The 15033-nt window shown below is 41.5% G+C and overlaps 1 protein-coding gene across 1 annotated transcript in view; it reads left to right on the forward strand.

Moving 5' to 3' along the window:
- LOC147321444 (uncharacterized) overlaps positions 1-15033 on the forward strand; it is a 68991-nt gene that overhangs the window by 39121 nt on the left and 14837 nt on the right. The window contains exons 18-23 of the mRNA XM_086305324.1: positions 46-99; positions 3636-3689; positions 5816-5869; positions 7936-8007; positions 8439-8474; positions 10679-10723. Of these exons, the coding sequence (XP_086161450.1) occupies positions 46-99; positions 3636-3689; positions 5816-5869; positions 7936-8007; positions 8439-8474; positions 10679-10723 (315 nt within the window). The remainder of the gene's footprint in view (positions 1-45; positions 100-3635; positions 3690-5815; positions 5870-7935; positions 8008-8438; positions 8475-10678; positions 10724-15033) is intronic.

Here is a 15033-nt window from a genome sequence, read left to right on the forward strand (position 1 = left end):
CACAAGTTGGTGACCTTAACTCATTTCTTGTGTTCTTGCATTTAGGGTGAAAAGGGGTTGCCTGGCCCACAAGGTCCCCCTGGAATAAAGGGAACACTGGTTAGTATGACATCTCTTTTCATTTGCTTCCACTTTTTAAAATGTTTCTTCAAGTATTCACAGCAAATTAGGACATTGTTAACTAATGAACATCCCTCAGGTCGCCCAATAAATCACTGAGGGATATGATTAGGGTAGCCACGTTAAATAAAAAGGTTTCAGAGACTACAGCTTTTAAAAAAAGTCCCTTGCATGCATTCTGCCTTTAAAGCTCTTCTAAGATTTCTGATTGAATACGCCAAATACACAAAAATTCCTTATAAAGGGGTAGATGTTAGCTTGAATGCTATCTTTAATATGTTCACTTGAAACCTGATGCATGTTAAGGTCAGTGATGACCCTCTCCGTATGGGCTACTGGATCAACTTTGCAACTGATCAATCAAGTTGTCTGAGTATTCTGAGTTAGCATTAGCCCAGAAGCTAGCTAATGCTATTAAAAGCTATCACTAGCAAACCAGCATGACAAATGTCACCTGCAACAGTAACTTGATTGCTTACCATTTGTTGCAGAAGTTAATTTTATATAAACACATTTTTTCCTCACGCAAAATTGCAACAACAACATGATTGGTTAGTTGCAATGTTGACCCTGGTGGTTAATAAAATGATGCAGGAACAACACCAACACAAGGATGTCAGATACACCAGCGGTCCCCAACCCCCGGGCCTCGGACCGGTACCGGTCCGTGAGTCGTTTGGTACCGGGCCGTGAGAGTTGAGGCTCAGGTGTGAAATGTATGGTTTTCAGGGTTTTTATCGGTGTTCAGCGTGATTTTGTTATCGTTTTTCTCGTTGACTCTGTTTTCCTGGGTCTGTTCACGTGTGTTATGTATAAATCTTCTTTTTTTCGGTACCGGTACTAGTTTTATTTTGTTGTATTTATCCGCGACACCTTAAAGGCCGGTCCATGAAAATATTGTGGGCCATAAACCGGTCCATGGCGCAAAAAAGGTTGGGGACCGCTGAGATACACCATATATAAAATTATTCTCCAAAGTTTTGGCAATTAGGGGATAAATGCTCTAATCATTTAAACTGACACACATCAACAGCTGTTTAGTATTCTTACAGAAAAAGACCTTATTGCTGTTCTTTTAAAAATATAGGGTTGCAAACCTCACAGTTTAAGATATTAATACCACAGTGAACATAGTTCCTTAGGCTACTTTGTAAAAGTGCAATCACAGCAAAACATTTGTCTTAGCTTTTCTCTCGTCTATAGAGGCTCCTACTTTTACACAGCAAAATCTCCAGTGTTAAATTAACACTGGAGAGTGTCTATATGGGTCCACACCTCTAAGTGTTAAATACAACACTGTTGAGTCTTAAATTAACACTTTTGACAGTGTTATATGTTTAAAAGTAACCTAGTCAGTTTTGAAGATTAACAATGACTAACACTGAGCAGTGCTGATTTTCTAACACTGGAATATTTCTAACATTTTGAGTTATTTTCCAGTGCTAATTTAACACTGGAGATTTTGCTGTGTAGAATCACAGTATCCAACATCATTTTTTCACCATATGTGTCTGCAAAACAAAATATTTCGGACTCAGAATGAGTCTTTGTGCAGTTTTATGTGTGCCATCTCCAGAACACGGCCGTCCCTGCGGTTAGCTCATAATGAGATCATTAATTTAGCCACGGATCCTTATGAATCCATTCACTGATTTATTTGGCAATATCATTAAAGCTGCAAGTGCCTGTTGCTGTAGACCAAAAGTCAGACCAGCATGTGCTGTGGGTTATAGCTGTACACACAGTATGGAGACCCCCCCTCTGGTAAACAAGATTACACACAGAGAAATGCAATTACAGCAGAGCCTGGAGAGCACACGCTGCTCAGTGATAATGGCTGGACACGTTGTTCACAGCTTTGTCACCCTCCTATGGCCAGAGTGGGACAGTACAGCTGGAGTGAGGGAGGGTCTCAGTGAATCGCGCTGAGACCTAAGGACACATCTACACTGCAGAAAACTGAATCAGACATGAGATTAATGGCAGATATTTTCTGCATTGGTCTGTTTTTTGCAGACTGCTCTACAATGTGAGGCTGCACAAAGGTCACCTTTCCACAACCACCAGCTTCATCTTTGAGTCTTCATCCTCCTCTTCCTATTTGTGTCAGTACAACAGAACCCAGCTATGACGTTATGCCTGCAGTGGGCCTCTGACTTATCTGACACACACAACACATATACACACAAATACACGCACACTGAGTCAAGAGGGAGGAGGAAAGTGTGTGGGCGGGATGAGCCACCCCTTGTAACTAGGCAACCACATACATTCTTGTGATTATAAAATATACAGAGATTTCAAACTTACTGTTAGCTGACAGAGTTGACACCCATTATGTTTGGCATTTCCAATGTGCCTGTTTGTGCTTTGGCTCCTTATATATCATGTACAGTCATGTGTTTCCTCCAACTTGCTGGATAAGTAAATACATTCAGGTAGCCTCTGGTTGTGACAGGTGAAGTACCTTAAGCCTGCATTCTTTCCCACTGGCCAGGTGGGGATAATATTTGAGATGTTCCAAAAGAAAAATGTCATTCCCTGACTGGTGGGCACTGGTTTTGGAGGTTGCTGGCTTGCTGGACAAAATCTTTGCACAGAAGGTGCTGCACCAAAAACCTCCTTGTTCTGGTTGCGAGCAGAGTTGCAGGGTTGACACTAGATTTTCACATTTGTCTGCAAACACACAGTAACTCTGAGCTGACAGCTGATGGCCCCCGAAGGATGCGGATTGCGACATAACTAAAATCACCCCCAATGCACCCATCATGTTTGCATTTTACAAAGTATCCCAAATTTTGGGAGTTGGTTTTGTGACATCAGCATATCCACGTGCAATCACTGCTTTTTACATTCAATGGATGATCCAGAATATATGGAGAAACTTAAATAATACAAAGTAAAACATCAAATTTCTATTTGACAATAAACAGATATTTACTGGAATAGCATAACACATAACAGAGTTAGAAACAGATCAATTCCAGCTCCGTTTCTGCAGCCTGTATCTGCAGACACACGAATCAGCAGTAACAGCGATAAGTGTATTGGGTATTTTTTTTGCCTTTTCCTATCTTGACTGTTAATAAAAGAGCTCTGCTGCCTGTTCCTCCCTTACAGTCTCGCATATTTCAGGACGGTAGAATTTATTTGTGTTTTTTTTCCTGTTGTGAAGGCATGTGGGAAGATAGAGCAGCTAACACACAGCTTCAAGCTGCGCTCTTGATACAGCAGAATGCTTTGTTGAATATGCAAACTCTGTGTGTGTTTACGCACACCACTGTCCAAATGTAGATGCCCTGTGTGTGTGTGTGTGTGTTCCTGGTGTGAGTGGACCTGAGCCATCTCATTTCTCCCTCAGTGCCTCCTGACTAAGCCGTCACGCACTCTGTCACATTCAGCCCAAAGCGCTGTGTCTGTCTCTTTCATCTCATTCTCTCTCTCTCTCCTCCTCCTTCCCTTGCTCTCTCACCCCCATCCTGCTCCCCCTCCCCCTAATGTTTGTCTCCATCCAGGGAGCCCCAGGGCCCCGGGGGCCGCCTGGAGAGATTGGCCGAGATGGTCCCAAGGTCTGTGTGTTGAATGTTTTTAATTTGTTATTATGCTAATGGCCTGCTACTCCCCAGCCGCTTGGCTATTCTCAGCCCGTTCTGATGTTGCACCCTTCCTCTCCTCTTGATGTTCCCGTGGAGAAAAGCGCATTTTTCTAAGCAGGAGTCAAACTGTTTGGAATCAGTGTGTAGATGTTTCTGAATAAATGCCAAAGATGGTTCATACTTTTGACTCTTAATGTGCAGATACTCAAATTTCTTTACAGCAAAAGCATTTGTGCAGAATTAGGCTTCACACTATGAACTCATTTAGGTGCTTATACACAAATTACACAAGCCTAATTGCTATTGCACTTGTGTAAAGTTGGATTGTTCAAAATCAAAAACTGTTTTTTTTTAAACTTGTGTGAAAAAGCTTCAGAAATTAGATCAGTCTGAGGCTCCTCACAGAGACCAGAACAGGGGGCATGAGGACACGTTCATATTTCTCTGACCTTGAAATGCATATTTCCTAGCCCTTTGGAATTTGTATACTCAGCACAGCATGCATGGCACAAAGATGGAAGGAAAGGAGGGGTAGAAGATGATTTCATGCATATCAAGGTGAAAATGGCCTCTTTGCTGTTGTGCTGAGCAGGAAAATGCTGCTTGATAAAGTGGTCATGCCAACCTATCTGTAAGGCAACATAAATAGACATTAGTCAGTGAGATTAGACTTGTATCATTAAAGCAGTCTGTACTGAGCCCAGTATATTTGTTGTAAAGGCTTACATGCACAGTGAATGCAGGTGAAGGCCTCCTTGCCTTCGCATCACCCCAATAAATTCCTGGAAACTTCCGAGGGCCTCTTAATATACCAGGAACACGTGATGAGAAACGAGGAGCTGGGGTTGGACAGTCTGCTTAGTTTGTATTGATTCAGGGGCATCTGTTAGTAGAATTGTTTGAGATTCATAATCATGTTGTTATAGATGTAAGTATGCAGAGCATGAGCTATTTATTGAGTTCTCCTTTCACAAAGCCAGATATGTTGTGCTGCCATGTTTCTAAAGTAGTAACTGATCCTTGAGAGGAACTTTTACACGTTAACTTAAAGATTTAATTTTATTTGAAATCCCTGCCAAACAGCACAAGTCTGAGCCGTCTCTCACTCGTCACAGTGTGACCGTGTGAACGCTTAGACGACTATAACCAAATCACTGTTCTGCTTGAAACCAGTGGATGTGACCGCGAGGTCTAAGATTAAGTTTAAATTCATCAATCAAGCTAAACAGATGACTGAGTTCATTTGTTACTGTGCTGTACTCAAGCACAGTTGTGGCAGTGTTTACTATAGTAGAGGTGCAATGGGAAAGCAATATTAGTGTTAGCTAGTGTTATTGTTAGCCACTGTAGATGCCTACAGCACACACCTCTTATACATTAACATTTTCAGCACAAACATGACCAGGAAACTGTAAGATTCTGAGAAAGGTTTGAATATCACGCTTCTCTCTATTTCTTTAAATATAGGATGACAATGTGAAGTGAATGTGAAAATGTAGTCATATAAATTATGCACATTGTATCCTTAAGAAAACACAAGGCTCCTAAAAAGGAAGCAACTTTTGTAGTTTTGCTTGGTGAAGCTTCCAAACAGAAGGTGCAGCACATAAAACCTCTTTCAGCTAATTCAGTTCTGCGATTGAAGACGGCATAAAAGTAAGCGCAATCAACTCCATATCGACCAGCTGCAGCATTAAAATAGTGCTTGCAAGCAGCACAGTGTTTGTAATACTCAAATTCCCACATTGGCACTGACAGCACTGGTGCTTGGAAAAGCTCTCTGTCCTCTAAATTTAGTCAGACACTTTTGTGATGTGCTACTCTGATTAGCACAGCTGGTTAACAGGGACGAGAACAGTAATGGGACTGGCTGAGAGGATTGTGATGAATCACTGTGCTGTGTGATTTATATTCACCTTCACTCATCTCCTTTGCAGCATGTGCAGCTATATGAATGCAAATCGCAGCCATGCACTGATGTGCCCTCCATGACCCTTGTGCCTGTCTTGATCTTCAAAAACTGCATCAGAGCTGAGAATGTGGGTAACAGATGACCCTCAGCAGTACGCTCAGACGGATGTTGTGTGTGTTTCATTTAGGGGAGCTGTGGAGATCCAGGAGTGGTTGGTCCTGTTGGTCCACCAGGCCTGACGGTGAGTGGAGGGCTACCTTTGTGTTGCGCTTATGTCGACAAAAAAGCCGTTTATGTAAACAGTGAGAGCAAATGAGTGAAAACTGAAGGTATAATGGACCAGAAGGTCCAACACAGCATCTCAGTGCATCATGGCATGCCCTCCTAGGCTACGTCCACACGTACCCAGGTGTTTTTGAAAACGCCGATTTTTCTATGCGTTTGCACCTTTCGTCCACACGTAAACGGCGTCTTCGCTCACTGAAAACGGAGATTTTTAAAAACGCCTGCCAGGGTGGATATTTTTGAAAACTCTGTTTTTGCATTTACGTGTGGACGAGGAAAACGGAGAAAACGCAGCGTCAAAGGTGTACGCCTTTTTTGACGTCACACTGTGCGCCACGTTATTGTTTCGGTGAAATGAATTTCTACAATACTGTTACTTGTAATCTCTGCAGTGTTTAAATGCTTACATATACACACAGTTACTGTCCCTCCACACAGACGACTGGTTCTGCTTCTATGCCCCATCTTTGTTTACTATTTCCCACCGAGGCTTCTAGACTTCTGATTGGCCAACATTTCTACACGGTTAGGAATATAGCGCCACCTGCTGCTTTGGCATGTTCATAGCAGCGTTTTCCTTCATTTCTGCCTTTACGTGTGGACGGGATTATTTTTTAAAACGAAAACGGAAAATCTCCATTTTCAAAAATACCCGTGTACGTGTGGACGTAGCCCTAGTCTCAAACTGAAGGTCATGGTACATATACCAAAAAGACAATGACCTCAAGCGTACTTCAATTCTTTTTTTCTTCTAATATATTTGGGGTTTCTTGAATGTTTTTATGACAGGTGGTCTAGTAACTCTGTTAAGCACTGCCATATAACGTCATTCTTAGCGTTGCTAAAAAGGCCATTTTAAGCATTTTCTATTATGTTTCTGTTTTTTTAGTCGCTGTTGGGTCTATTAACACTTTTTGTTGTTTTCTTATTTTGACATGTCCCCATGACCTGTTCTGCAGACTCCTGCTGAGATTAAATACAAAAACGTGATGATAGATGAGACGTCTGTTGATCTGCACAAGTATAAACATTAACACACTGCCTGATATTCAGGCCTCCAATGTGCTTTGGTGGGTCCTGCGGCACAAGTGGACTCAAAATTGTACAATAATGCTAAATGTATTTATTACTTCATCAGATTACGTCTCACATGTCTATGAATAGTTTAGTGTTGAAATGAATTCAGTTCATTAATATATTATTAAAACAAGACATCGACTTCACCAGTTTTTTTTAACCAAGGGCTCAATCCACATGTCCATGCTTTGCTTGTTGCATTGTGGACTTAACAGGCCAATCTACTCACAAGAAAATGTTTATAATATATTTGTGTTTTTGAAGCATGAAGCAAACCTGACCAAGTAGTTTTGCTTCCTAATCCTAAACCTAAGCATTCGGTGTTTGAGGTTCAAACACAATAGCAACATAAAGTGAAGTTTCATCTGTGTTTGCCTAACACAAAGATACAGCAAACATGACGATATTTGCACAATCTCCCAGTTCCAGCAGTTCCAGCCTACATAAAGGTGACAGTCTGATAATTCAGCATGAACCCACATTCCTGCTGTCAGCTCGTACTTATTTCACCAGCCTGGATCTTCCTGCTGAGTGACAGCAGCACTTTTTATGTCGCTTGTTCATTAAGCAACATGTTACTGAAGAATTACGCCCACAAATGTCAACCGTTTAAAAAAAGAACCCAAGTTGTCTTTGCTGCTTAATTACAGGTACCTTTGTTATTTCCAAGGTGTCATCCTTCAAAGCACAATTTGCTTCAGCATTTTAGAAATGATAATTTCACAAGCAAAGGAACACTTGAAATGTCTTCGCTCAGATATCTTTATAAGCCACGTTTACCTACGCTGATGATTATCTGGAGCCCGAGGTATTTATTGACCACGTTCCAAAGATCCTGGCTTTAATGTGTCGGCTCTGTGCTGGACACCAAACAATCACAGACCTGGTTTACATTCTCTGCATCTTTTCTTTTCTCCCACATCACTGAAATGTTCACCCTCTCAGGGATCAAGTGGAGAACCAGGCGTTCCAGGGCTGCCAGGGGCCATGGGTCTGCCAGGGTTCAAAGGTCATAAGGTGAGAGTCAACTCGTGTAATTACATACAAAAAAACATGGTTTATTTGTCCATAATGAAGTCTTGAAAAGGCAGCAGAGGCAGCACTTGATGAATGATTTATGGCTCTAACTGTCAGGAGCTTACATGATTTACAAGCTGTACTGTGGAAATGTTGACAGCGTAACATAATACATGCTTGTTGATGTATTATTCATACTGTGCTTAGATGGCATGATTAATTTTAATGGTGCTGAAGGTTGTCCTTCACACTTCAAAAGCAGATGCCCAGACACATAAAGACACAATAAACAGCCCTGATCCAGAACATACGGCTGTGTTTGATGCGCAGTGTGCAATCCACAGGACATGTTGTTTCTCTCTGGTTAAGTCTTCGCGCTGTCGCCACAGTGTAACGTGGGCGTGCTCTAACACTCAGTGTTGTGTCATCAGGGGGAGAGAGGTGAACCTGGGTCCAAAGGAGCACAGGTACGGTCGGTGGCTTTTCTTCCCGACACTCATTCACAGTGTGGAATCACATCCAAACTAACCAGCTTCATGAGAACATACGATCCATCATGACTCCACAGACTCTAAGCTCCATCTCAGCACAAGTAGGTTTAGCTTAACTAAAGAACAGCATTAGTGATGCAGCGCTCCATCGATCGTTTTCTAGGGCCAAACAACCGTTAGCCTAGAGGTATGTTTCTGAATCATTTTCAACAAAAACACATGTGCCATGCTAATTCATGAAGCAGCGGGGTTATTAAAATATCTAGGAAAAGTGAGGTACCCTGTTAATCATTCTGTTTCATAACAACATAGTTTTTAGCAAACTTAAATACCCAGGGGCAGTATTCAAATATGTGAATGTGAAGTCAAAGTTTCAGCTAATAAATGTTAAACAACAATGACATGAATATAAAAGCAAAGAGAGCGACGCTCTGCCTTCTGCTTCTGCAGACAGGGCCAGAAACATGAAACTAGAGAAAAGCCAAAGGTTACACCGACAGCTCACTGGCTACAGCATTAGCATTATGATAAAACCAGTTTTGAAAAAAAGATTTTAGCACAATGGTTTCATGTGTTTGTTTGTGGCGTGGTATATCGCCGTGAAGTGGGAACAACAAACAGTTGTGATACTGTTGTTCCTGGGAAGGGGAATGTCAGGTTTTTGGTCAGTGGTCCTGACCTCTCATTGAGTCCCGTGATTGGTTAATCGGCGGTACATCTCCAGCTTTACTTATGTGGCATCATGTCAGATGAAAACAGCTGGTGCTGCATACCAGGGTCAGGACTTTACACTGTTATGGAGAGAAACAACAGTTTACCCACTGAGCAGTAGAGGACAAGGAAATCAGAGACATCAGAGGTTTACACAGGTGGACATCAGAGGTTTACACAGGTAGACATCAGAGGTTTACACAGGTGGACATCAGAGGTTTACACAGGTAGACATCAGAGGTTTACACAGGTGGACATCAGAGGTTTACACAGGTGGACATCAGAGGTTTACACAGGTGGACATCAGAGGTTTACACAGGTAGACATCAGAGGTTTACACAGGTAGACATCAGAGGTTTACACAGGTAGACATCAGAGGTTTACACAGGTGGACATCAGAGGTTTACACAGGTGGACATCAGAGGTTTACACAGGTAGACATCAGAGGTTTACACAGGTGGACATCAGAGGTTTACACAGGTACACAGGTGGACATCAGAGGTTTACACAGGTGGACATCAGAGGTTTACACAGGTACACAGGTGGACATCAGAGGTTTACACAGGTACACAGGTGGACATCAGAGGTTTACACAGGTGGACATCAGAGGTTTACACAGGTGGACATCAGAGGTTTACACAGGTAGACATCAGAGGTTTACACAGGTAGACATTAGAGGTTTACAGAGGTGGACATCATCTAATTTAATTTATTTTGAACCTGCAGGACAATCAGATATAGTGTTACAGATGATCTATTTGACATTATTTTACAGCAGAGCTTTTGCTTGTTAACTAATTATCACTTTTTTAAATAGCATGAGTACTGAGTGTTCTCTGATACAGGCTTTAACTGGTAGATTTTCCTCAGTTCTTCTAATTTTAATAAGAACATTTTGAACACCCTGTTCTGACAGGATGACACAGCGGACAAAGATGTTTGCAGCAACTATTCAAGCGATTACTTCACTAATATGACTGCATTGGACTGCAGTGAGTATGTAGTATATTTAAGTAGCTCCAGTTTCTTAGAGCAAGTGTAAGAGGCCAAAGATGTCTAATGTAAGCTGATCTTTAATATAAAACCTCAGCTTTGCTGCAGCCACTGTTGTCTGCACTGGTTGCTTTTACATGCACTAATGGCAGACAGAGTGATGGCCCAGAGGAACCTCTGGGTGCTTCCTCTGCTGCAGGATGTGGTTGGAAAACCACACAAATGAGATAAAAAAGTCAGGTTTGTTAAAGGTCACCAGCAGCCAATTCTTATCCCTTCTCACTCTGGCTTTCCCTTATTGGCTGCTAGTGGTAATCATGACCTTTTCTCCACTCCCCCTGTCCCTCTCTCACACACACACATATAAAATGAAGACATTGACAGGCACACACCAGTGCATACACACATTCAGCCCCAAACACATGCAAACAAATTCACACAATCCTCCAGTCAATGATGAGGTATCTCTTTTGCAGGGGGAGCGAGGCAGAGACGGAGATCTCGGGAGTCCCGGCGTGTCGGTGAGTGTAGAATCCTTCTGCTTCCACTGGGTGGCAGCGGAGCTTATGTTTTCAAACACTGTGTTCAAAATGTGTGTTTCTTGTGTGTGTGTGCACAGTTACTTGAACCAAATGTCCCCACAAGGACACAGGGATGGGACTTACACGGAGCTAATTTAGGCTTACATCATGAGGTTACTTTAAACTAGTTTAGGTTGGGGAAAAATAGAGAATTGATGAAATTTGACCAAACCAGTATCTTGTTAGAATTTCTTTTCTTTAGCTATCTGTAGCTAATAAACTGGAGCCCTCAGAGAAATTCTCCCAAAGTCATTACAGTCCTTACAGATCAGGTCAAACGTTTGCACACATCCATCGTGAATGTGACTGTAACTGTAGGCTTTCTTTGTACTGTTCAAACGGTGGAATGATTGCACAGCATACATGCTTAGTGGCTGCTGAAAACAACAATTGGGTGCAAAGGTTTGAAATTGTTTTTGGATTTTTGAATTGTTTGATTTGGCCACCAACAAGCCACCAAACTCTAAATACTTTTTTAAGAGACCACGACAGTGGGTGAGAATGAGAATTATCACAACATTCATGCTCATCATGAGTTACTTACTGCCTGATTGTGATCTTATAAAGCACCTTAAAAAGCCTCTGTAAGAGCAGTGTTATATGGATTTCTGCTAAAAGAAAACAGTACATTAAAAACACAGTAACACCGAAAAGAAAAAGAGGGGAGTAAAAGAGCAACAGTGCTTTACACAAAGAATCATAAAATCTAGTCTGGAAGCACATATTCAACAGCCACTCAGAGAGAGGTGACTAAGCTGAGTTAATATGCCTTGATAAGTGACCCTGGAGACAAACTCCAGGGGCCCTCGTGGCAAAGCCCCAGCCAGCTTCGTTGTTCAGGCTCAAGCTAAGATCCACATTATTGAGGATCACAGTGCCACAGTTCAGATTCTTGGCAACAGCGAGGAGGGCCCAGAGGAGACACAGTGTCAGAATAGGCTGAAATACAGACGTTTAACTGAAAATCAATGGTCAGTTTACAGGTTTCGATGGCGTGAACTGGCGAACAAATCTGAAGGTGATGATTAGAGAGACAGACAGCAGCTCTAGGACTGCTGGAAGTGCAATAAAAAGACACATTTTACAGCTCAGTCTAATAACTTTAGCTCACACAACACCATGATTGATTTGCTCAGGGAGGTAAAATTAATGATATTTTATCTATGTCTAATAACATCAGTCATACATGGAGAAACCTCTCGTTGCTCCGTTAGCAGCTATTTTCTCTCAGGTTCATTTGTTTCTGTGTAAAATGCTCCGCAGATGTAGAACGACATGTACAAATATATCTTTAAAAAACACACAAGCAAAAATAACGTGTGAATTTATATTGACGTATGTGTAAACAAGTCACTAATTACCAAGATAGCTTGTTCACATACTTGCTTTGGCAGCTGTGACTTGTCAAAGAAGAAAAAGCAGAAGTATTACTAATAACATGAGTAATATCAGCATGTGGAACCTGAAGCAGATAAATATAATTTAGCTACTTTGTTGTTCTTATCGTGACATGGAGGAAGGCCTGCTAGTGATAAGCTCGCTAGATACAGGAGCTGAAGAACCACTCCTGGGTGGAACGCAGAACTGACTGTGAGCCATGTAAAGTATTGTTTGTAATAAACAAACAATAGGAGCTCTACATGATATTTACTATAAGAAGAAATCTATTAGATGTAATTGTGAAACACTCCGTTATCCATCAGAGAGAGGCAAGAAACAGCTGCAGAGACAGAACAACTGCTAATGCTGAATAGATGGAATTGTTGTAGTTGGGGAGTATTTTCAAGCTGTTGGCAGATGATTGTTCCTGGCAACAAGGTGAAATGAGATTAGAGAAGCAGGGCAGTATAATAGAACTAGCATGTTTTCCACATTGCAATTATCATCTTTAATGAATGTCAATAAACACAATAAGAAAACATAAAAATCAGAATGTTTCCACCTAATCTATGTAATTGAAGTGTTTATCAGTAGGTATTGATCCCTGAGGCATTGCCCCTCACGTTCCAAGACAAGGATTTGACAGTAAACTTGGAGGTGTGTGCACTGCAGCAGCCATGTTGCATCACACTGAGCCACGGCTGTGTGGTTATGCGTGCGACACTGGAGACACATGAATGTCTCAGCATGCAGCTTAATGTTCACACTCTGTAATTCCTTAGTGTCGAGAATAGCCCAGCCTCCATGTGATGTGCACTCTAGGCTAAATGCATCAGCGGTGAATCACAAGCGTGTCACCTCTGAAATGAATTTGATATTTTTGTCTTCAGACACACTTCCTAATTCCTGCTGGCTAAAATGAATATGATTGTAGTTCGAGGGAACAAGGGCGGGTGTGCCCCTGTTTCCCAAGAGGAAGTGATGAAGCTGTCACTTTGGTACCTAAGGGATGTTTCTTGTGCAACATACTATGTCATTGATTAGTCTGTTACTGACCCTTATTATGTCTGTATTGCACCCATGCACTTTATGGCTACAGCTTGCTAAATTAGCTTGCTAGTGTTAGCTGGTGACGTCCAAAAATCCATCACTGATGCTCCAACAGGTGGCATCATGGTGGCTACAATACCTTTCACACACAGTCTGTGGAGTTTACTGCGTACATTCAGTGCTAGCATTTATGAGGAAGCTTTTAGAGACCAATGAGGTAAAGTAACAAAGCAGCAAACTTAAAAACCTTTATCCCTCTTGACAGCACTGGCTCTTTACTTGGAATGACTCTAAATCCATAATTATAATTCTTTAGTAAGACCCTACACACACACACACACACACACACACACACACACACACACACACACACACACGATGTTACTGCAACAGAAAATAAACAATAGTAATAATGCTATCTGTCAGATTTCTCAATAGCTTTGTTTGGAGCATTGATTCAAGTCAAAATACAAATGCACAGAGGTGGTTTTTGCAACCATAATTACACAGAATTACACAATATTTATGTGTGTACATTTGTATGTGGTTTTTGTGATAGCCACGGGGTTAATTCTGCTGAGAATTTCTGGAACCTGAACACATTAACCTTAGGCTACGTTCACACTGCAGGCGAAAGCGCATCAAATCCGACTTTTTTGACCCTATGCGACCCATATCCGATCATGGTATGACAGTGTGAATGGCACAAATCCGATATTTTCAAATTCGATCTGGGTCACTTTCGTATGTGGTACTGAATCCGATACATATCCGATGTTTTAGAAAGCGACTGCAGTTTGAACGGTCAGGTCGCATTAAATCCGTCTTTTACGTCACTGACACAAGACAGACGCCAATTATCAGCTCCGGAGAAGCGCCCGAGAAGACATCGCGAACGCTTCCTGGCCATCCCGTGTAGATGTCAGTGAAACTGTTGGGAAGACAACGTTGGAGAAACGTGAAAATTTTATTTGTACTGTATAATCTGCAGATTCTGACAGAAATCTGCAACTATCCTTTGAAGCACCGCTCCTCTCTAAAACAGCAATAAGGATAATTATTAGGTTATTTACATTATTATGTAAATAACAAAATAACTTAAAGCAAAAATTGGGAAACGTAAAGTCCGAAGTCTTTATATTAACGGCCATCTGTCAAACAATACTGTTTGCTCTGGGTCTAAACAGAGCGCGTTGTGTGTGACGTCTTCTTTTGCGCATGCGGGCCGCTTTGAGCGTTCACACTAGAGCGCGTTTGCTGTCGCATTTTATTTGTAGTGTGAACGAGCAGACAAAAAAAATCGGATTTGATCAAAAAATCGGAATTGAGCATTAAGACCTGCAGTGTGAACGTAGCCTTAGTTTGCTGAGTTGAGTAACTGCTGTAGTGGACGTTGAGTCTCCCGAGCTGAACATTTTACATTGCTCAACATGTAGGGTAATTAAAGATGTTGGGTTAGGGGTTATTTTTTTGCAGTTTTCAATCCTGTCTTTCTAAACTTCTATCCATGCTACAATAAACATTCCCTACGTAAAACAAGACCTTCCGTCTAGACTAAATTTTAACAACACAAGACATGGGCTGTTTTGTTCATTAATTCATTGAATAATTCAATTGAAGGCTCTTTAATTATTCTACGAAGTGTAAGCTGCAAGGTCTTGCAAGGCTGTTCATATTAGCTTTATGGATTTGTGTGTTTGGTCTATATTATTAACCTAAAAAATGATGAAACACTTGTGGACACTGATTGATGACCAATGACAAAGAAGGGTAACTGAAACTCTTGAATTCTGTAAAACTGAAACCACAAAAGCTGTGAG

Source organism: Aulonocara sp. 'chitande type north' Nkhata Bay, linkage group LG9 (genome assembly GCF_057382095.1).
Source record: "Aulonocara sp. 'chitande type north' Nkhata Bay isolate Kocher_YH1m ecotype deep benthic linkage group LG9, A_spYH_male_GT1.1, whole genome shotgun sequence".
NCBI lineage: Eukaryota > Metazoa > Chordata > Actinopteri > Cichliformes > Cichlidae > Aulonocara > Aulonocara sp. 'chitande type north' Nkhata Bay.